At 42.5% G+C, this 23,831-nt stretch overlaps 3 protein-coding genes across 5 annotated transcripts; all 3 read right to left on the reverse strand.

The window, feature by feature from the left end:
* Positions 1 to 8,691: 8,691 nt before the first annotated feature.
* Positions 8,692 to 9,670, reverse strand: LOC124129778 (acanthoscurrin-1-like). Its single transcript, XM_048397733.1, has 2 exons — positions 9,029 to 9,670; positions 8,692 to 8,774 (listed from the first exon to the last, which is right to left on the reverse strand). Exons 1-2 carry the CDS (start codon positions 9,372 to 9,374, stop codon positions 8,758 to 8,760), a joined length of 363 nt encoding a protein of 120 aa, XP_048253690.1. The 5' UTR covers positions 9,375 to 9,670; the 3' UTR covers positions 8,692 to 8,757.
* Positions 9,671 to 13,155: 3,485 nt separating this feature from the next.
* LOC124129779 (acanthoscurrin-1-like) lies at positions 13,156 to 14,134 on the reverse strand. The gene is made up of 2 exons (XM_048397731.1): positions 13,492 to 14,134; positions 13,156 to 13,238 (listed from the first exon to the last, which is right to left on the reverse strand). The coding sequence occupies exons 1-2, from the start codon at positions 13,835 to 13,837 to the stop codon at positions 13,222 to 13,224; spliced, it is 363 nt and encodes a 120-aa protein (XP_048253688.1). The 5' UTR covers positions 13,838 to 14,134; the 3' UTR covers positions 13,156 to 13,221.
* A 3,485-nt stretch (positions 14,135 to 17,619) lies between these two features.
* On the reverse strand, positions 17,620 to 23,077 carry LOC125381177 (acanthoscurrin-1-like). Of its 3 annotated transcripts, none has more exons than XM_048397724.1 (3): positions 22,620 to 23,077; positions 17,957 to 18,163; positions 17,620 to 17,702 (listed from the first exon to the last, which is right to left on the reverse strand). In XM_048397724.1, the coding sequence occupies exons 1-3, from the start codon at positions 22,765 to 22,767 to the stop codon at positions 17,686 to 17,688; spliced, it is 372 nt and encodes a 123-aa protein (XP_048253681.1). In that variant the 5' UTR covers positions 22,768 to 23,077; the 3' UTR covers positions 17,620 to 17,685. The 3 variants fall into 3 exon arrangements, with proteins under 3 accessions (XP_048253681.1, XP_048253683.1, XP_048253682.1); XM_048397726.1 differs by having other exon boundaries at positions 17,957 to 18,145; positions 22,620 to 23,076; XM_048397725.1 differs by having other exon boundaries at positions 17,957 to 18,154; positions 22,620 to 23,075.
* Positions 23,078 to 23,831: the final 754 nt, after the last annotated feature.

Genomic DNA, 23,831 nt, shown 5'->3' on the forward strand with positions numbered 1-23,831 from the left:
TCGCTTTATTCCAACACTCGCCGTATCGCATTTACACAATCGCGACCTTTTCGCCGATTATGCTTTGAATACCACCTATTCCAGCACTCGCCGTATCGCATTTATTCCGTTCTACTCCCGAACTTCACCCTCGGGACAATTTTACGCTTGTGGAATACCAACTCACCACCTCGACCTTTTCGTAATGCCTCCCAAGAGAAGAGCAGCCGTCAACCACAAGCTTGTGAGGGGAGCCAAGCAGGCCAGGACAACCAGAAGACAAACCCCGGGAGTACACATTGTACAGGAGGCAACAGCTGATGGTGAGTCTGCCAATTACGGAAATATCGAAGGTGGCAACAGAATTAACGTACAATCGGCGCAGCTTGTAAATGCCGCGCAGGCTGCCAACTCGGCTACCCAGGTAAACGAGCAACTGGAAAAATACTCCAGTTGCTGGAACATTCAGCGCCCGGCCCGGTTAGCGCAAACCAACAGGTAAGGCTTGGTTTTAGTTCTCCCGCCATTTCGCCCAACATAGGGAGAATCCCCGATGCTTACAACGAGGCCGACGGTGACGCGGCTTGGCCAGCCAATCACATCGCAGGATACGGGGATTCCCTTTCTTTCCGTGCGGACGGAATAGACGCGCACGTCAAACAAACGGTGAGGGAAAAAATCTGGCGTGGCGTGTATGTCGACCTCGGCACAATCCTACCAAACACCGAGGGAAGTCACGAGGACGGTACGATTACCATGGCGTACGACTCCTCAGGTAAGGTAATTTTTAAACCAATAAAGCAGCAACCAAAGCGCCTGTCCCTGGCAAGCTGGACTTCAGCTTTCCACATTTTCATGTGTATATATGTTAGTAGGCACTCCGAGGTCCGCACAACCCAGGGGTTGCTGTCCTACATGGAAACAATAAGAACGGCGGCACTTCGATTCGGGGGGGATGCCTGGTCAACCTACGACCAACAATTCCGACACAGAATGTCAAGGGACCCCTCACGACGCTGGGACAACATCGACGGGGAGTTGTGGCTGAAGTACATGGTAACACAGCCGGTACTACAACCAGAATCAGGCGGACGGGGCGCAATGACACGCGTACAGGGGGACATCGCCAGTCAGGTATGCTGGGATTTCAATAAATTTGGCTGTAGCAGGGTCAACTGTAAGTACACTCACAAATGCGGTAAGTGTGGCAAACATTCCCATAGCTCTAGGACCTGCTTTCGAGGGAATGGGGTCCAACCGACCCCATACAAGCCCAATCAGCCTTTTGCCTAACAGAAAACCAGCCGTCAAGGCAGGTAAATTCAATGGCCCCTTCCCCCGTGGATCTCAATGAAATGGCACCCTGGTTACGCCAATATGCTAGGGTCAATTACAGAGATGCAAATTATTTATGGGTAGGTTTTAGCTCTGGCTTTAAGCTCGAGTTCCAGGGAAGCCGCACGGGTCGCCTGGCACGAAACTTGCGATCAGCCACGCACCAAGACACGGCAGGCTACGTGAAACAAAAACTACAAAAGGAAGTCGACCTTGGCAGGATGGCGGGCCCCTTCAAGGACACCCCCCCTAGACAACCTCCAAGTATCCCCAATAGGCCTGGTGCCCAAGAAGCAGCCAGGATATGGTCAGCACCTGGGTAAGCATGCGGAGGAATTCCGTCTAATTCACCATCTATCCTATCCAAGGGGTAAATCTATAAATAACTTCATAGACACAGAGGCCTGCTCCGTTGTGTACGCCAGATTTGATGAAGCTACCCATATGGTTCAACAACTGGGAAAGGGAGCACTACTAGCAAAATTCGACATTCAGTCGGCCTTTAGAATTATACCAGTCCACCCATCCGATTTCGAGCTGCTAGGCATCAGATTCGAAGGTGAGTTCTATTTCGATAAATGCCTACCATTTGGCTGCTCCATATCTTGCGCCATATTTGAAACGTTTAGTACCTTCTTGCAATGGTGCATGCAATCGCATCTTCCAACGTGTCCGATCATGCATTACCTGGATGACTTCCTAACGGGGGGCACAGCAGGCACCAGCCACTGCTCAGACAACCTCAACGGATGCGTGAATACACTAGAACAGCTTGGGGTTCCTACTGCGCACGACAAGACGGTGGGCCCCACAACCAAACTGACATTCCTAGGGCTGGAAATCGACACCATTGCAATGCAGATCAGAATCCCAGAGTCCAAGATCAAGGAGGCAACAAGGGAAATCCAAGACATCCTGTCAACAGGTAACATCAAGGTCACAAAAAGGGCCCTTCAGTCCCTCATAGGCAAGCTTAACTTTATGTGCAGGGCTATACCAATAGCAAGGGCATTCAGCCGCAGGCTAACCGATCTGCTTAGCAAAGGTAAGCAACCATTTCACCACATTAGGATTACCAGCTGGGTCAAGGAAGACCTACAAATGTGGTTAACATTTCTTACGAGTTATAAAGGCATTTCAGTGTTTCAGGACCAACTATGGGTGGACAGCGATTTCCTCCAGCTGTTTTCAGACGCAGCGGGTGGCGCCGGCTTTGGGGCCTACATGCAGGGCAAATGGTTTAACGGCGCATGGCCACCCCAGTGGGTGACGGATGGAACTACACGGGACTTGACGCTACCTTGACATGGTGGCATCAATCCTTCGGATACAACCCCAGCTTCCTGACACCAAGATCATCGTATCCTCAATGCTGCACAGGCGCTACTGGCAAGATGCCAGGGACCCACTAAAGATCGAGGGGATGCGGAAGAATATCAACCGTCGACTGGCCAACCGAGTCGAAGAGCTCGGCGGTACAATGGTGCCACATCCCCAGATCCTGGCATCAGACAAGACATGGTACGCCTGGGAGGGCGACCACCTCAGTGACAAAGGACTGTGTGTGTTTACGGACAATTTATTGCATGCCCTGGCGCTTGTTATCTCCACAGGTTTGTGTTTCCTTTCAGTACATAGGCAACCCGGGCAACAATGCTATCTCCGCGTATCGCGTGGCCGTGGGTGTGGGGTAGCACTCTGGTGCTTTGTGGCGGGGTTCTTGTGGGCTACACTGCTAGTTACGAATTAACTTGCTTCCAAATTAATACTCGTGCTTAAGGCTACCTGCTTTTCAGCGGGAACCTTTCCGGGGTTACCTGCTTCTCAGTGGGAACCTTGTCTTTCCCGACTTTTCAGCCGGGGAATCGTAAAATAACATACGTTGGGGCAAACAATTGCCACGTATATGGGCCCGGCGGCGGAAGTCGTCTTGTCAAGCGGTAGCTGACAGTTGGGTCCGCGGCTTCGGAGCCGCACAATGGTTTTGCTAATGGGGCCGGGCAGTGGGATCTGCTTTGGCCGGCTACCTGGGGCCGGGCAGCGGTAGTCTGACTTAGGCCAGCAGCGTGGAGCTGCTTTTGGCAGCGTGGGAGTTGCCAAGCAATGGTAGCGGTTAAATATGCTACCGTGGGGGCCGGACAGCGGAAGCAGTCTCAGGCCAGCAGCGCTAGCTGCAATCGCCGTTGGCCACGCGCGTGGCCATGGCAACGGTAGCATTTTGGTATACACAATTAGCAGCTAAGTAGCCCACTAGTACCTGCACACCCTCGGCCATTTAACCCAATCTCATCTTCTGTTTTTATTATAGGCACGGGCATCCACGGCTCGGTGGCCCGTGCCTCTCCTTGGCATATCGCGGGATAATTACATTTAGTACTGACTACTAAATGACTTTATCGCGCGTATCCAAACCATGGGCTAATTACATCTGTAACCCAATCACCCCCCGTAACTCAATCACCCCGGGCCACCACTCGGCACCGTGCCCGGGGAATAATCCCGCGCAAGCATCATCCCGCCCTTTGTTAGTCCGTCATTCGCGAACAGCCCTTCCCCAAGTACACACGTGTGTCACTGTATCTAATCGCTTTCCCACCCACCCACCCAGCTTGCCACTCCTTTTTCTTTCCTTTTCAGACTGACGTGTCCTCTTCACCTGGAATGCTAATCACTTCTTTTCTTCAGCGTTTATTCTATTACAGGTACCAGCAGAGCGGATTGTATATATGTAAATAAACCTGTACATATGTAAAATAGGTTTTCAGGGCGCTTGTATATATGTACATACTCTTAAACGATTCTGATATATGTAAATAAACATGACTTCCTTATAGCTGTATATATGTATATATGCAATACCTGTCTCAACAATAAACTATGTCGAGGTGTGCGGGGTTCTTGTGGGCTACACTGCTAGTAACAAATTAACTTGCTTCCAAATTAATACTCGTGCTTAAGGCTACCTGCTTTTCAGCGGGAACCTTTCCGGGGTTACCTGCTTCTCAGTGGGAACCTTGTCTTTCCCGACTTTTCAGCCGGGGAATCGTAAAATAACATACGTTGGGGCAAACAATTGCCACGTATATGGGCCCGGCGGCGGAAGTCGTCTTGTCAAGCGGTAGCTGACAGTTGGGTCCGCGGCGTGGGAGCCGCACAATGGTTTTGCTAATGGGGCCGGGCAGTGGGATCTGCTTTGGCCGGCTACCTGGGGCCGGGCAGCGGTAGTCTGACTTAGGCCAGCAGCGTGGAGCTGCTTTTGGCAGCGTGGGAGTTGCCAAGCAATGGTAGCGGTTAAATATGCTACCGTGGGGGCCGGACAGCGGAAGCAGTCTCAGGCCAGCAGCGCTAGCTGCAATCGCCGTTGGCCACGCGCGTGGCCATGGCAACGGTAGCATTTTGGTATACACAATTAGCAGCTAAGTAGCCCACTAGTACCTGCACACCCTCGGCCATTTAACCCAATCTCATCTTCTGTTTTTATTATAGGCACGGGCATCCACGGCTCGGTGGCCCGTGCCTCTCCTTGGCATATCGCGGGATAATTACATTTAGTACTGACTACTAAATGACTTTATCGCGCGTATCCAAACCATGGGCTAATTACATCTGTAACCCAATCACCCCCCGTAACTCAATCACCCCGGGCCACCACTCGGCACCGTGCCCGGGGAATAATCCCGCGCAAGCATCATCCCGCCCTTTGTTAGTCCGTCATTCGCGAACAGCCCTTCCCCAAGTACACACGTGTGTCACTGTATCTAATCGCTTTCCCACCCACCCACCCAGCTTGCCACTCCTTTTTCTTTCCTTTTCAGACTGACGTGTCCTCTTCACCTGGAATGCTAATCACTTCTTTTCTTCAGCGTTTATTCTATTACAGGTACCAGCAGAGCGGATTGTATATATGTAAATAAACCTGTACATATGTAAAATAGGTTTTCAGGGCGCTTGTATATATGTACATACTCTTAAACGATTCTGATATATGTAAATAAACATGACTTCCTTATAGCTGTATATATGTATATATGCAATACCTGTCTCAACAATAAACTATGTCGAGGTGTGCGGGGTTCTTGTGGGCTACACTGCTAGTAACAAATTAACTTGCTTCCAAATTAATACTCGTGCTTAAGGCTACCTGCTTTTCAGCGGGAACCTTTCCGGGGTTACCTGCTTCTCAGTGGGAACCTTGTCTTTCCCGACTTTTCAGCCGGGGAATCGTAAAATAACATACGTTGGGGCAAACAATTGCCACGTATATGGGCCCGGCGGCGGAAGTCGTCTTGTCAAGCGGTAGCTGACAGTTGGGTCCGCGGCGTGGGAGCCGCACAATGGTTTTGCTAATGGGGCCGGGCAGTGGGATCTGCTTTGGCCGGCTACCTGGGGCCGGGCAGCGGTAGTCTGACTTAGGCCAGCAGCGTGGAGCTGCTTTTGGCAGCGTGGGAGTTGCCAAGCAATGGTAGCGGTTAAATATGCTACCGTGGGGGCCGGACAGCGGAAGCAGTCTCAGGCCAGCAGCGCTAGCTGCAATCGCCGTTGGCCACGCGCGTGGCCATGGCAACGGTAGCATTTTGGTATACACAATTAGCAGCTAAGTAGCCCACTAGTACCTGCACACCCTCGGCCATTTAACCCAATCTCATCTTCTGTTTTTATTATAGGCACGGGCATCCACGGCTCGGTGGCCCGTGCCTCTCCTTGGCATATCGCGGGATAATTACATTTAGTACTGACTACTAAATGACTTTATCGCGCGTATCCAAACCATGGGCTAATTACATCTGTAACCCAATCACCCCCCGTAACTCAATCACCCCGGGCCACCACTCGGCACCGTGCCCGGGGAATAATCCCGCGCAAGCATCATCCCGCCCTTTGTTAGTCCGTCATTCGCGAACAGCCCTTCCCCAAGTACACACGTGTGTCACTGTATCTAATCGCTTTCCCACCCACCCACCCAGCTTGCCACTCCTTTTTCTTTCCTTTTCAGACTGACGTGTCCTCTTCACCTGGAATGCTAATCACTTCTTTTCTTCAGCGTTTATTCTATTACAGGTACCAGCAGAGCGGATTGTATATATGTAAATAAACCTGTACATATGTAAAATAGGTTTTCAGGGCGCTTGTATATATGTACATACTCTTAAACGATTCTGATATATGTAAATAAACATGACTTCCTTATAGCTGTATATATGTATATATGCAATACCTGTCTCAACAATAAACTATGTCGAGGTGTGCGGGGTTCTTGTGGGCTACACTGCTAGTAACAAATTAACTTGCTTCCAAATTAATACTCGTGCTTAAGGCTACCTGCTTTTCAGCGGGAACCTTTCCGGGGTTACCTGCTTCTCAGTGGGAACCTTGTCTTTCCCGACTTTTCAGCCGGGGAATCGTAAAATAACATACGTTGGGGCAAACAATTGCCACGTATATGGGCCCGGCGGCGGAAGTCGTCTTGTCAAGCGGTAGCTGACAGTTGGGTCCGCGGCGTGGGAGCCGCACAATGGTTTTGCTAATGGGGCCGGGCAGTGGGATCTGCTTTGGCCGGCTACCTGGGGCCGGGCAGCGGTAGTCTGACTTAGGCCAGCAGCGTGGAGCTGCTTTTGGCAGCGTGGGAGTTGCCAAGCAATGGTAGCGGTTAAATATGCTACCGTGGGGGCCGGACAGCGGAAGCAGTCTCAGGCCAGCAGCGCTAGCTGCAATCGCCGTTGGCCACGCGCGTGGCCATGGCAACGGTAGCATTTTGGTATACACAATTAGCAGCTAAGTAGCCCACTAGTACCTGCACACCCTCGGCCATTTAACCCAATCTCATCTTCTGTTTTTATTATAGGCACGGGCATCCACGGCTCGGTGGCCCGTGCCTCTCCTTGGCATATCGCGGGATAATAGAAGAAAGTATATAAATCGTCTCTACCCTTTACGTATGCCCTTGACATGATGAAGCAGTAGTGATAGTGATGATTGTGTTCTTTTAAGTCGTGTTTAGACCAAAACTCTTACCAAGAATAAAACACGCGCAAATCAGTTTGACAATGTGTAACTATATAAGGGTTGCCCAGAAAAACCGTACATCTAAAAGTAAAGACGTGTGTTTTCAGAAGAAAATGCTCTTAAAGTATAACACAAAGGTGTTTTCAAAGATAGACATGATCAAACGACTTGTTTTTACAGTCTGGTTGTTGTTATAAAGACTTATGACACGCTTTAAAGTTGGACCATTTATTCCGCTGAATTTCACTCTCTACAGTTACCAAATGCAATCTCCTTTGTATTGATAAATGATTGTCACTTCTGCTTTGTAATCAAACAATAGGGATATATTAGCTATTTGTTTGTTCATTGTAATCTTCAATCCTACCAATCCAGTTCGGAATCTTCAAATTCGCGCTCTGATTTAATCAATATGTATTTTACAAATAGCGCCTACAGGGAAGGTGGTTAGTAAACACACAACTAAATATCTATATAGATACTTCTCCTATTAATTACATAAGCAGTATGCAAAATGTTAAATTGCATCATCAAATCAAGAAGTACATGTTTGATGGAAATTACAAATAATTCGTAGTTTGATAAGCTATACCCGGACAAGCGTATTTAATAGATACTTTTGAATTCAATCGTTTTGTTTGTGTAATTGATAAACTGTAAAGATATGTTATTGTCATGGAAATTCCAACTGTATGCATTCCCTTCTAACCAAAGCAGTAAGAATCTTGCAACATTTGTTTTGATGCTCTACATCACTATGGCTTTCGGGTTTGTTTTATTGCAGCAGCTCAGATATTATTTATACAAAGCGCCATAACAACATGTAGATTGTATTCTGAATACAACTTTCGCTCATTTTCAAGGACAGCGCACACATTTGCATTTCAATACAGTGCACACTGTCTACCCCTTGATACCGTCAATGACTGCTTTGACAAAAATTGACACGCCTGCTTATTTGTTTCGCTGCATGTTTTTAAAATGCAAATTGAAATACAGACAGCCAATTCCAGATATTATGGTACTTCAAATGGCCATCAAACCCTTTCCTGGCAGCCCAAATGATACATTCCCGTGAAACATGAACTCGGGTAAGTGACATTTGGTGGGAGATATATCAAGCATAAAATCCCTCCTCTTATCATCATGTCCGGTTTCCTCAGGAACTTAATAGCACATTTCAGTAGTTGATATCTTAGCTAGCAGTAAAACGCAATATCATTGAAGTGTGCTTGGATATTGGTCGACAACACGTACTATGTCCAGAGTTTACAATATGGAGAAACATAGATCACTCTTCCATTGTGAACATTCAATTCAGATTAAGATTTTCAAACAAATTTCAAGGCGTAAATAAATATGACAAGATTTTATTGAACCAATTCCATTGGTTTGAGAAAATACATAAATAGCCAGCATCACACTGCAGGTGATAATAACTCAATAATAGCCGATACCTGAAACAAAAAAATAGTAGAATAAAGTTGGGATGTATGGATAAGTCACAACGAAGTCTTGAAACTAGCTGCATGATAAACTATACCAAATATTAGAGAAAGCAGAGAATAGTTTTAAAGATGTTTTGTAAATGTCATCAGCTTTGTCGCTGAAAATAGTAATACCACATAGGTAAATTATGCAATTTTGCAAACGAGACTGGGGGTATATTTACGGATACGATAAACAAATGATATCATATTTTGTGAAATACCTTTTCCCAATCCAATTCCGTATCCTCCCATTCCGTAGAGACCACCATAGCCCCCGAGTCCTCCGTACAGACCTCCCATGCCGTATCCGTATTTGCCTCCGTATAGACCTCCCATGCCTCCGTATATACCTCCCATGCCTCCGTATAGACCTCCCATGCCTCCGTATAGACCTCCATAGCCTCCAAGACCTCCAAGACCTCCAAGGCCTCCGTACAATCCACCCATTCCGTAGCCAATTCCGCCCAGTCCTCCTTTCAACCCGCCAATTCCACCATACAGACCGGTAGGCTCGGCAAAGGCGGTAACAGCCAGGCAGGCAACAAGAGCGGCGACTATCTTCATCATTTTGAGTATCTATTGAGTAACGGGAAAATTATTGTCAAGAAAGGTAAAATAGCATGTTATCGTTACTCATCTGGTAAATTCAGTTCACACCACTCATTGTGAATTATGTTATCAGTTTTGCTTTCACCCGCATTCATATATTTCTCAATTTACAAGAACGTCTTATGTTACATATTCGGACTTTTATGAATTGGCTCAACATAAAGATTGAAAACAGCCTGATGCGCAGCAGATGAATCAAAAATTAAAAGTATACATATATATCACAAGCAAAATTTAAATTAGTACTTGCAGTTTGGTCTTTACTCGTATCTGTGTCTCAACGGCAGGTGAAGATAAGAGATGATGGAACAGTTTCCCCCGTCCTTTATATATACCATTTGTGAATTATACGTGATTGATTTACCTTGGGCTGACCACTTCCAGGTAAGTAACGCACCTCAGCTTAATGGTGTAAAGTAAGCATTCTTTTCGCATCAAAGGGCCCGAGGTTATCACCCTACGGGTACACATGCGAGCTGGTATCCATGAACATCGATTAAGGAAGTACAAGACAACGTATATAAAGGTGGCAAACAGACACACTCTCTCTGGCATCGTCGAACTGCATTTCAAACAGTCCTCGATACTCAATGTTTAACCTATATTATTTAGGGGCGGTCGGGTAGCCTAGTGGTTAAAGCGTTCGCTCGTTACGCCGAAGACACGGGTTCGATTTCCGACATGGGTACAATGTGTGTAGCCCATTGCTGGTGTCCCCCGCCGTGATATTGCTGGAATATTGCTAAAAGTGGCGTAAAACCATACTCACTCACTCACTTTAACCTATATTAAGTAAATATTCGATAATGGTCTGAAAAGTGTGTATCCAGTAAATATATGATGTGGGAGCAACATACATCAGACATTATAATGCATCTGTGTGATACGACATAACATGAGACCAGAAAACTGACGCAACACACCAGTACAGCCTCGCCACAGTACAGCAGTAGCACTGTACCACACACGGTCAACTATGCTAACCGTTTCCGTGTAATACAGCAGCCTGCTCACAAGAAAATAGCTTCTGCTGAATATACTGCAGAAGTCCCCAGATACTACATTATTCTCCCCGAATTTTATTTATCTTACTGCACAATAACTATAAACTACAACAGCTTTATTTCCTAACTGAAAGGGACATATATTGGTTTCTTCTCACAAAGGGACTGTCACTATGAATACTCACAACACCTTTATATGTGTGTAGTATCTGTTAAAAGCCGAAAGTACACCAGTGTCTTCTGAAAACATGATTGACATATGAACAACAGCTTGTTTTCTCGTCTTTGTTGACTTGTCTTTGTATGTGTTTGTGACGGTAGAACCGATGGGGCAGGATACGCTTACTTTTTGGCAACCGCCAGGTATCATCACTATCTGGTTGGTTAGTTGGTTGGTTGGTTGTTTAACGCTGCACTCAGCAATATATTACTGCTATATGACGGCGGTCTGTAAATAATCGAGTCTGGACCAGACAATCCAGTGATTAAAATCATTAGCATCGATCCACCCAATTGGGATCGATGACATGCATCAACCAAGTCAGCGAGCCTGACCACCCGATCCCGTTAGTCGCCTTTTACGACAAGCATAGTCACCTTTTACGGCAAGCATGGGTTGCTGAAGACCTATATATTCTACCCCGGAATCCACTATCTGATAGTCATTCATACGCACATGCTTGTGATCATTATAGTCGGAACTGTACAATGGTCTCTGCTTCGAGCAGAGCTTTCGAATGATTCTGAAAAGGGTTTTGTGGCGTTTATTTGCAACTGCGTTTCTTGAGAGAACTCTCTTATCTTCAACATATCATCTTGATAATTGTACACTTCATTATCAAGGAATTTGTGATAATACGAGCATCACTAAATTTGATATCTCAACTTTTATAGATAACGCCTGAATATTGATATAATAATCATTCAATGATGACCCTTTAACTACATAAATCGTCAACGACAGAGAATATTCAGGCTCGATTATCTGTTGAAACAGATTTCATTGGGTGTAAAAGGCAAGATTGTGCTAAAATGTATACTGAATATCAGTGATGTCACCAGGTGTTAGTGAATAGTTCATATTTGTTGGATGTTTCATGAGCTCCTCCGTCCGTTCCATCGTGTGCCAAATTGGGAGAATGTTGTCTTTTGACAATGTCTCAGCCATTCATACTTTTGCATATATACTTAATCACTGTTGCAAATAACTCACTTTAACGTGTTTTAATCTTCGGCTGAGTCTTAGGTCGTAAACATTAGAAGAAAGTATATAAATCGTCTCTACCCTTTACGTATGCCCTTGACATGATGAAGCAGTAGTGATAGTGATGATTGTGTTCTTTTAAGTCGTGTTTAGACCAAAACTCTTACCAAGAATAAAACACGCGCAAATCAGTTTGACAATGTGTAACTATATAAGGGTTGCCCAGAAAAACCGTACATCTAAAAGTAAAGACGTGTGTTTTCAGAAGAAAATGCTCTTAAAGTATAACACAAAGGTGTTTTCAAAGATAGACATGATCAAACGACTTGTTTTTACAGTCTGGTTGTTGTTATAAAGACTTATGACACGCTTTAAAGTTGGACCATTTATTCCGCTGAATTTCACTCTCTACAGTTACCAAATGCAATCTCCTTTGTATTGATAAATGATTGTCACTTCTGCTTTGTAATCAAACAATAGGGATATATTAGCTATTTGTTTGTTCATTGTAATCTTCAATCCTACCAATCCAGTTCGGAATCTTCAAATTCGCGCTCTGATTTAATCAATATGTATTTTACAAATAGCGCCTACAGGGAAGGTGGTTAGTAAACACACAACTAAATATCTATATAGATACTTCTCCTATTAATTACATAAGCAGTATGCAAAATGTTAAATTGCATCATCAAATCAAGAAGTACATGTTTGATGGAAATTACAAATAATTCGTAGTTTGATAAGCTATACCCGGACAAGCGTATTTAATAGATACTTTTGAATTCAATCGTTTTGTTTGTGTAATTGATAAACTGTAAAGATATGTTATTGTCATGGAAATTCCAACTGTATGCATTCCCTTCTAACCAAAGCAGTAAGAATCTTGCAACATTTGTTTTGATGCTCTACATCACTATGGCTTTCGGGTTTGTTTTATTGCAGCAGCTCAGATATTATTTATACAAAGCGCCATAACAACATGTAGATTGTATTCTGAATACAACTTTCGCTCATTTTCAAGGACAGCGCACACATTTGCATTTCAATACAGTGCACACTGTCTACCCCTTGATACCGTCAATAACTGCTTTGACAAAAATTGACACGCCTGCTTATTTGTTTCGCTGCATTTTTTAAAATGCAAATTGAAATACAGACAGCCAATTCCAGATATTATGGTACTTCAAATGGCCATCAAACCCTTTCCTGGCAGCCCAAATGATACATTCCCGTGAAACATGAACTCGGGTAAGTGACATTTGGTGGGAGATATATCAAGCATAAAATCCCTCCTCTTATCATCATGTCCGGTTTCCTCAGGAACTTAATAGCACATTTCAGTAGTTGATATCTTAGCTAGCAGTAAAACGCAATATCATTGAAGTGTGCTTGGATATTGGTCGACAACACGTACTATGTCCAGAGTTTACAATATGGAGAAACATAGATCACTCTTCCATTGTGAACATTCAATTCAGATTAAGATTTTCAAACAAATTTCAAGGCGTAAATAAATATGACAAGATTTTATTGAACCAATTCCATTGGTTTGAGAAAATACATAAATAGCCAGCATCACACTGCAGGTGATAATAACTCAATAATAGCCGATACCTGAAACAAAAAAATAGTAGAATAAAGTTGGGATGTATGGATAAGTCACAACGAAGTCTTGAAACTAGCTGCATGATAAACTATACCAAATATTAGAGAAAGCAGAGAATAGTTTTAAAGATGTTTTGTAAATGTCATCAGCTTTTTGCTGAAAATAGTAATACCACATAGGTAAATTATGCAATTTTACAAACGAGACTGGAGGTATATTCAAGGATACGATAAACAAATGATATCATATTTTGTGAAATACCTTTTCCCAATCCAATTCCGTATCCTCCCATTCCGTAGAGACCACCATAGCCCCCGAGTCCTCCGTACAGACCTCCCATGCCGTATCCGTATTTGCCTCCGTATAGACCTCCCATGCCTCCGTATATACCTCCCATGCCTCCGTATAGACCTCCCATGCCTCCGTATAGACCTCCATAGCCTCCAAGACCTCCAAGACCTCCAAGGCCTCCGTACAATCCACCCATTCCGTAGCCAATTCCGCCCAGTCCTCCTTTCAACCCGCCAATTCCACCATACAGACCGGTAGGCTCGGCAAAGGCGGTAACAGCCAGGCAGGCAACAAGAGCGGCGACTATCTTCATCATTTTGAGTATCTATTGAGTAACGGGAAAATTATTGTCAAGAAAGGTAAAATAGCATGTTATCGTTACTCATCTGGTAAATTCAGTTCACACCACTCATTGTGAATTATGTTATCAGTTTTGCTTTCACCCGCATTCATATATTTCTCAATTTACAAGAACGTCTTATGTTACATATTCGGACTTTTATGAATTGGCTCAACATAAAGATTGAAAACAGCCTGATGCGCAGCAGATGAATCAAAAATTAAAAGTATACATATATATCACAAGCAAAATTTAAATTAGTACTTGCAGTTTGGTCTTTACTCGTATCTGTGTCTCAACGGCAGGTGAAGATAAGAGATGATGGAACAGTTTCCCCCGTCCTTTATATATACCATTTGTGAATTATACGTGATTGATTTACCTTGGGCTGACCACTTCCAGGTAAGTAACGCACCTCAGCTTAATGGTGTAAAGTAAGCATTCTTTTCGCATCAAAGGGCCCGAGGTTATCACCCTACGGGTACACATGCGAGCTGGTATCCATGAACATCGATTAAGGAAGTACAAGACAACGTATATAAAGGTGGCAAACAGACACACTCTCTCTGGCATCGTCGAACTGCATTTCAAACAGTCCTCGATACTCAATGTTTAACCTATATTATTTAGGGGCGGTCGGGTAGCCTAGTGGTTAAAGCGTTCGCTCGTTACGCCGAAGACACGGGTTCGATTTCCGACATGGGTACAATGTGTGTAGCCCATTGCTGGTGTCCCCCGCCGTGATATTGCTGGAATATTGCTAAAAGTGGCGTAAAACCATACTCACTCACTCACTTTAACCTATATTAAGTAAATATTCGATAATGGTCTGAAAAGTGTGTATCCAGTAAATATATGATGTGGGAGCAACATACATCAGACATTATAATGCATCTGTGTGATACGACATAACATGAGACCAGAAAACTGACGCAACACACCAGTACAGCCTCGCCACAGTACAGCAGTAGCACTGTACCACACGAGGTCAACTATGCTAACCGTTTCCGTGTAATACAGCAGCCTGCTCACAAGAAAATAGCTTCTGCTGAATATACTGCAGAAGTCCCCAGATACTACATTATTCTCCCCGAATTTTATTTATCTTACTGCACAATAACTATAAACTACAACAGCTTTATTTCCTAACTGAAAGGGACATATATTGGTTTCTTCTCACAAAGGGACTGTCACTATGAATACTCACAACACCTTTATATGTGTTTAGTATCTGTTAAAAGCCGAAAGTACACCAGTGTCTTCTGAAAACATGATTGACATATGAACAACAGCTTGTTTTCTCGTCTTTGTTGACTTGTCTTTGTATGTGTTTGTGACGGTAGAACCGATGGGGCAGGATACGCTTACTTTTTGGCAACCGCCAGGTATCATCACTATCTGGTTGGTTAGTTGGTTGGTTGGTTGTTTAACGCTGCACTCAGCAATATATTACTGCTATATGACGGCGGTCTGTAAATAATCGAGTCTGGACCAGACAATCCAGTGATTAAAATCATTAGCATCGATCCACCCAATTGGGATCGATGACATGCATCAACCAAGTCAGCGAGCCTGACCACCCGATCCCGTTAGTCGCCTTTTACGACAAGCATAGTCACCTTTTACGGCAAGCATGGGTTGCTGAAGACCTATATATTCTACCCCGGAATCCACTATCTGATAGTCATTCATACGCACATGCTTGTGATCATTATAGTCGGAATCGTACAATGGTCTCTGCTTCGAGCAGAGCTTTCGAATGATTCTGAAAAGGGTTTTGTGGCGTTTATTTGCAACTGCGTTTCTTGAGAGAACTCTCTTATCTTCAACATATCATCTTGATAATTGTACACTTCATTATCAAGGAATTTGTGATAATACGAGCATCACTAAATTTGATATCTCAACTTTTATAGATAACGCCTGAATATTGATATAATAATCATTCAATGATGACCCTTTAACTACATAAATCGTCAACGACAGAGAATATTCAGGCTCGATTATCTGTTGAAACAGATTTCATTGGGTGTAAAAGGCAAGATTGTGCTAAAATGTATACTGAATATCAGTGATGTCACCAGGTGTTAGTGAATAGTTCATATTTGTTGGATGTTTCATGAGCTCCTCCGTCCGTTCCATCGTGTGCCAAATTGGGAGAATGTTGTCTTTTGACAATGTCTCAGCCATTCATACTTTTGCATATATACTTAATCACTGTTGCAAATAACTCACTTTAACGTGTTTTAATCTTCGGCTGAGTCTTAGGTCGTAAACATTAGAAGAAAGTATATAAATCGTCTCTACCCTTTACGTATGCCCTTGACATGATGAAGCAGTAGTGATAGTGATGATTGTGTTCTTTTAAGTCGTGTTTAGACCAAAACTCTTACCAAGAAATAAACACGCGCAAATCAGTTTGACAATGTGTAACTATATAAGGGTTGCCCAGAAAAACCGTACATCTAAAAGTAAAGACGTGTGTTTTCAGAAGAAAATGCTCTTAAAGTATAACACAAAGGTGTTTTCAAAGATAGACATGATCAAACGACTTGTTTTTACAGTCTGGTTGTTGTTATAAAGACTTATGACACGCTTTAAAGTTGGACCATTTATTCCGCTGAATTTCACTCTCTACAGTTACCAAATGCAATCTCCTTTGTATTGATAAATGATTGTCACTTCTGCTTTGTAATCAAACAATAGGGATATATTAGCTATTTGTTTGTTCATTGTAATCTTCAATCCTACCAATCCAGTTCGGAATCTTCAAATTCGCGCTCTGATTTAATCAATATGTATTTTACAAATAGCGCCTACAGGGAAGGTGGTTAGTAAACACACAACTAAATATCTATATAGATACTTCTCCTATTAATTACATAAGCAGTATGCAAAATGTTAAATTGCATCATCAAATCAAGAAGTACATGTTTGATGGAAATTACAAATAATTCGTAGTTTGATAAGCTATACCCGGACAAGCGTATTTAATAGATACTTTTGAATTCAATCGTTTTGTTTGTGTAATTGATAAACTGTAAAGATATGTTATTGTCATGGAAATTCCAACTGTATGCATTCCCTTCTAACCAAAGCAGTAAGAATCTTGCAACATTTGTTTTGATGCTCTACATCACTATGGCTTTCGGGTTTGTTTTATTGCAGCAGCTCAGATATTATTTATACAAAGCGCCATAACAACATGTAGATTGTATTCTGAATACAACTTTCGCTCATTTTCAAGGACAGCGCACACATTTGCATTTCAATACAGTGCACACTGTCTACCCCTTGATACCGTCAATGACTGCTTTGACAAAAATTGACACGCTTGCTTATTTGTTTCGCTGCATGTTTTTAAAATGCAAATTGAAATACAGACAGCCAATTCCAGATATTATGGTACTTCAAATGGCCATCAAACCCTTTCCTGGCAGCCCAAATGATACATTCCCGTGAAACATGAACTCGGGTAAGTGACATTTGGTGGGAGATATATCAAGCATAAAATCCCTCCTCTTATCATCATGTCCGGTTTCCTCAGGAACTTAATAGCACATTTCAGTAGTTGATATCTTAGCTAGCAGTAAAACGCAATATCATTGAAGTGTGCTTGGATATTGGTCGACAACACGTACTATGTCCAGAGTTTACAATATGGAGAAACATAGATCACTCTTCCATTGTGAACATTCAATTCAGATTAAGATTTTCAAACAAATTTCAAGGCGTAAATAAATATGACAAGATTTTATTGAACCAATTCCATTGGTTTGAGAAAATACATAAATAGCCAGCATCACACTGCAGGTGATAATAACTCAATAATAGCCGATACCTGAAACAAAAAAATAGTAGAATAAAGTTGGGATGTATGGATAAGTCACAACGAAGTCTTGAAACTAGCTGCATGATAAACTATACCAAATATTAGAGAAAGCAGAGAATAGTTTTAAAGATGTTTTGTAAATGTCATCAGCTTTGTCGCTGAAAATAGTAATACCACATAGGTAAATTATGCAATTTTACAAACGAGACTGGAGGTATATTTACGGATACGATAAACAAATGATATCATATTTTGTGAAATACCTTTTCCCAATCCAATTCCGTATCCTCCCATTCCGTAGAGACCACCATAGCCCCCGAGTCCTCCGTACAGACCTCCCATGCCGTATCCGTATTTGCCTCCGTATAGACCTCCCATGCCTCCGTATATACCTCCCATGCCTCCGTATAGACCTCCCATGCCTCCGTATAGACCTCCATAGCCTCCAAGACCTCCAAGACCTCCAAGACCTCCAAGGCCTCCGTACAATCCACCCATTCCGTAGCCAATTCCGCCCAGTCCTCCTTTCAACCCGCCAATTCCACCATACAGACCGGTAGGCTCGGCAAAGGCGGTAACAGCCAGGCAGGCAACAAGAGCGGCGACTATCTTCATCATTTTGAGTATCTATTGAGTAACGGGAAAATTATTGTCAAGAAAGGTAAAATAGCATGTTATCGTTACTCATCTGGTAAATTCAGTTCACACCACTCATTGTGAATTATGTTATCAGTTTTGCTTTCACCCGCATTCATATATTTCTCAATTTACAAGAACGTCTTATGTTACATATTCGGACTTTTATGAATTGGCTCAACATAAAGATTGAAAACAGCCTGATGCGCAGCAGATGAATCAAAAATTAAAAGTATACATATATATCACAAGCAAAATTTAAATTAGTACTTGCAGTTTGGTCTTTACTCGTATCTGTGTCTCAACGGCAGGTGAAGATAAGAGATGATGGAACAGTTTCCCCCGTCCTTTATATATACCATTTGTGAATTATACGTGATTGATTTACCTTGGGCTGACCACTTCCAGGTAAGTAACGCACCTCAGCTTAATGGTGTAAAGTAAGCATTCTTTTCGCATCAAAGGGCCCGAGGTTATCACCCTACGGGTACACATGCGAGCTGGTATCCATGAACATCGATTAAGGAAGTACAAGACAACGTATATAAAGGTGGCAAACAGACACACTCTCTCTGGCATCGTCGAACTGCATTTCAAACAGTCCTCGATACTCAATGTTTAACCTATATTATTTAGGGGCGGTCGGGTAGCCTAGTGGTTAAAGCGTTCGCTCGTTACGCCGAAGACACGGGTTCGATTTCCGACATGGGTACAATGTGTGTAGCCCATTGCTGGTGTCCCCCGCCGTGATATTGCTGGAATATTGCTAAAAGTGGCGTAAAACCATACTCACTCACTCACTTTAACCTATATTAAGTAAATATTCGATAATGGTCTGAAAAGTGTGTATCCAGTAAATATATGATGTGGGAGCAACATACATCAGACATTATAATGCATCTGTGTGATACGACATAACATGAGACCAGAAAACTGACGCAACACACCAGTACAGCCTCGCCACAGTACAGCAGTAGCACTGTACCACACGAGGTCAACTATGCTAACCGTTTCCGTGTAATACAGCAGCCTGCTCACAAGAAAATAGCTTCTGCTGAATATACTGCAGAAGTCCCCAGATACTACGTTATTCTCCCCGAATTTTATTTATCTTACTGCACAATAACTATAAACTACAACAGCTTTATTTCCTAACTGAAAGGGACATATATTGGTTTCTTCTCACAAAGGGACTGTCACTATGAATACTCACAACACCTTTATATGTGTGTAGTATCTGTTAAAAGCCGAAAGTACACCAGTGTCTTCTGAAAACATGATTGACATATGAACAACAGCTTGTTTTCTCGTCTTTGTTGACTTGTCTTTGTATGTGTTTGTGACGGTGGAACCGATGGGGCAGGATACGCTTACTTTTTGGCAACCGCCAGGTATCATCACTATCTGGTTGGTTAGTTGGTTGGTTGGTTGTTTAACGCTGCACTCAGCAATATATTACTGCTATATGACGGCGGTCTGTAAATAATCGAGTCTGGACCAGACAATCCAGTGATTAAAATCATTAGCATCGATCCACCCAATTGGGATCGATGACATGCATCAACCAAGTCAGCGAGCCTGACCACCCGATCCCGTTAGTCGCCTTTTACGACAAGCATAGTCACCTTTTACGGCAAGCATGGGTTGCTGAAGACCTATATATTCTACCCCGGAATCCACTATCTGATAGTCATTCATACGCACATGCTTGTGATCATTATAGTCGGAATCGTACAATGGCCTCTGCTTCGAGCAGAGCTTTCGAATGATTCTGAAAAGGGTTTTGTGGCGTTTATTTGCAACTGCGTTTCTTGAGAGAACTCTCTTATCTTCAACATATCATCTTGATAATTGTACACTTCATTATCAAGGAATTTGTGATTATACGAGCATCACTAAATTTGATATCTCAACTTTTATAGATAACGCCTGAATATTGATATAATAATCATTCAATGATGACCCTTTAGCTACATAAATCGTCAACGACAGAGAATATTCAGGCTCGATTATCTGTTGAAACAGATTTCATTGGGTGTAAAAGGCAAGATTGTGCTAAAATGTATACTGAATATCAGTGATGTCACCAGGTGTTAGTGAATAGTTCATATTTGTTGGATGTTTCATGAGCTCCTCCGTCCGTTCCATCGTGTGCCAAATTGGGAGAATGTTGTCTTTTGACAATGTCTCAGCCATTCATACTTTTGCATATATACTTAATCACTGTTGCAAATAACTCACGTTAACGTGTTTTAATCTTCGGCTGAGTCTTAGGTCGTAAACATTAGAAGAAAGTATATAAATCGTCTCTACCCTTTACGTATGCCCTTGACATGATGAAGCAGTAGTGATAGTGATGATTGTGTTCTTTTAAGTCGTGTTTAGACCAAAACTCTTACCAAGAATAAAACACGCGCAAATCAGTTTGACAATGTGTAACTATATAAGGGTTGCCCAGAAAAACCGTACATCTAAAAGTAAAGACGTGTGTTTTCAGAAGAAAATGCTCTTAAAGTATAACACAAAGGTGTTTTCAAAGATAGACATGATCAAACGACTTGTTTTTACAGTCTGGTTGTTGTTATAAAGACTTATGACACGCTTTAAAGTTGGACCATTTATTCCGCTGAATTTCACTCTCTACAGTTACCAAATGCAATCTCCTTTGTATTGATAAATGATTGTCACTTCTGCTTTGTAATCAAACAAAAGGGATATATTAGCTATTTGTTTGTTCATTGTAATCTTCAATCCTACCAATCCAGTTCGGAATCTTCAAATTCGCGCTCTGATTTAATCAATATGTATTTTACAAATAGCGCCTACAGGGAAGGTGGTTAGTAAACACACAACTAAATATCTATATAGATACTTCTCCTATTAATTACATAAGCAGTATGCAAAATGTTAAATTGCATCATCAAATCAAGAAGTACATGTTTGATGGAAATTACAAATAATTCGTAGTTTGATAAGCTATACCCGGACAAGCGTATTTAATAGATACTTTTGAATTCAATCGTTTTGTTTGTGTAATTGATAAACTGTAAAGATATGTTATTGTCATGGAAATTCCAACTGTATGCATTCCCTTCTAACCAAAGCAGTAAGAATCTTGCAACATTTGTTTTGATGCTCTACATCACTATGGCTTTCGGGTTTGTTTTATTGCAGCAGCTCAGATATTATTTATACAAAGCGCCATAACAACATGTAGATTGTATTCTGAATACAACTTTCGCTCATTTTCAAGGACAGCGCACACATTTGCATTTCAATACAGTGCACACTGTCTACCCCTTGATACCGTCAATGACTGCTTTGACAAAAATTGACACGCCTGCTTATTTGTTTCGCTGCATGTTTTTAAAATGCAAATTGAAATACAGACAGCCAATTCCAGATATTATGGTACTTCAAATGGCCATCAAACCCTTTCCTGGCAGCCCAAATGATACATTCCCGTGAAACATGAACTCGGGTAAGTGACATTTGGTGGGAGATATATCAAGCATAAAATCCCTCCTCTTATCATCATGTCCGGTTTCCTCAGGAACTTAATAGCACATTTCAGTAGTTGATATCTTAGCTAGCAGTAAAACGCAATATCATTGAAGTGTGCTTGGATATTGGTCGACAACACGTACTATGTCCAGAGTTTACAATATGGAGAAACATAGATCACTCTTCCATTGTGAACATTCAATTCAGATTAAGATTTTCAAACAAATTTCAAGGCGTAAATAAATATGACAAGATTTTATTGAACCAATTCCATTGGTTTGAGAAAATACATAAATAGCCAGCATCACACTGCAGGTGATAATAACTCAATAATAGCCGATACCTGAAACAAAAAAATAGTAGAATAAAGTTGGGATGTATGGATAAGTCACAACGAAGTCTTGAAACTAGCTGCATGATAAACTATACCAAATATTAGAGAAAGCAGAGAATAGTTTTAAAGATGTTTTGTAAATGTCATCAGCTTTGTCGCTGAAAATAGTAATACCACATAGGTAAATTATGCAATTTTGCAAACGAGACTGGAGGTATATTTACGGATACGATAAACAAATGATATCATATTTTGTGAAATACCTTTTCCCAATCCAATTCCGTATCCTCCCATTCCGTAGAGACCACCATAGCCCCCGAGTCCTCCGTACAGACCTCCCATGCCGTATCCGTATTTGCCTCCGTATAGACCTCCCATGCCTCCGTATATACCTCCCATGCCTCCGTATAGACCTCCCATGCCTCCGTATAGACCTCCATAGCCTCCAAGACCTCCAAGGCCTCCGTACAATCCACCCATTCCGTAGCCAATTCCGCCCAGTCCTCCTTTCAACCCGCCAATTCCACCATACAGACCGGTAGGCTCGGCAAAGGCGGTAACAGCCAGGCAGGCAACAAGAGCGGCGACTATCTTCATCATTTTGAGTATCTATTGAGTAACGGGAAAATTATTGTCAAGAAAGGTAAAATAGCATGTTATCGTTACTCATCTGGTAAATTCAGTTCACACCACTCATTGTGAATTATGTTATCAGTTTTGCTTTCACCCGCATTCATATATTTCTCAATTTACAAGAACGTCTTATGTTACATATTCGGACTTTTATGAATTGGCTCAACATAAAGATTGAAAACAGCCTGATGCGCAGCAGATGAATCAAAAATTAAAAGTATACATATATATCACAAGCAAAATTTAAATTAGTACTTGCAGTTTGGTCTTTACTCGTATCTGTGTCTCAACGGCAGGTGAAGATAAGAGATGATGGAACAGTTTCCCCCGTCCTTTATATATACCATTTGTGAATTATACGTGATTGATTTACCTTGGGCTGACCACTTCCAGGTAAGTAACGCACCTCAGCTTAATGGTGTAAAGTAAGCATTCTTTTCGCATCAAAGGGCCCGAGGTTATCACCCTACGGGTACACATGCGAGCTGGTATCCATGAACATCGATTAAGGAAGTACAAGACAACGTATATAAAGGTGGCAAACAGACACACTCTCTCTGGCATCGTCGAACTGCATTTCAAACAGTCCTCGATACTCAATGTTTAACCTATATTATTTAGGGGCGGTCGGGTAGCCTAGTGGTTAAAGCGTTCGCTCGTTACGCCGAAGACACGGGTTCGATTTCCGACATGGGTACAATGTGTGTAGCCCATTGCTGGTGTCCCCCGCCGTGATATTGCTGGAATATTGCTAAAAGTGGCGTAAAACCATACTCACTCACTCACTTTAACCTATATTAAGTAAATATTCGATAATGGTCTGAAAAGTGTGTATCCAGTAAATATATGATGTGGGAGCAACATACATCAGACATTATAATGCATCTGTGTGATACGACATAACATGAGACCAGAAAACTGACGCAACACACCAGTACAGCCTCGCCACAGTACAGCAGTAGCACTGTACCACACGAGGTCAACTATGCTAACCGTTTCCGTGTAATACAGCAGCCTGCTCACAAGAAAAT

The sequence above is a fragment of the Haliotis rufescens genome, unplaced genomic scaffold (assembly GCF_023055435.1).
Source record: "Haliotis rufescens isolate VD_foot unplaced genomic scaffold, xgHalRufe1.0.p SCAF_17, whole genome shotgun sequence".
Taxonomy (NCBI): Eukaryota; Metazoa; Mollusca; class Gastropoda; order Lepetellida; family Haliotidae; genus Haliotis; species Haliotis rufescens.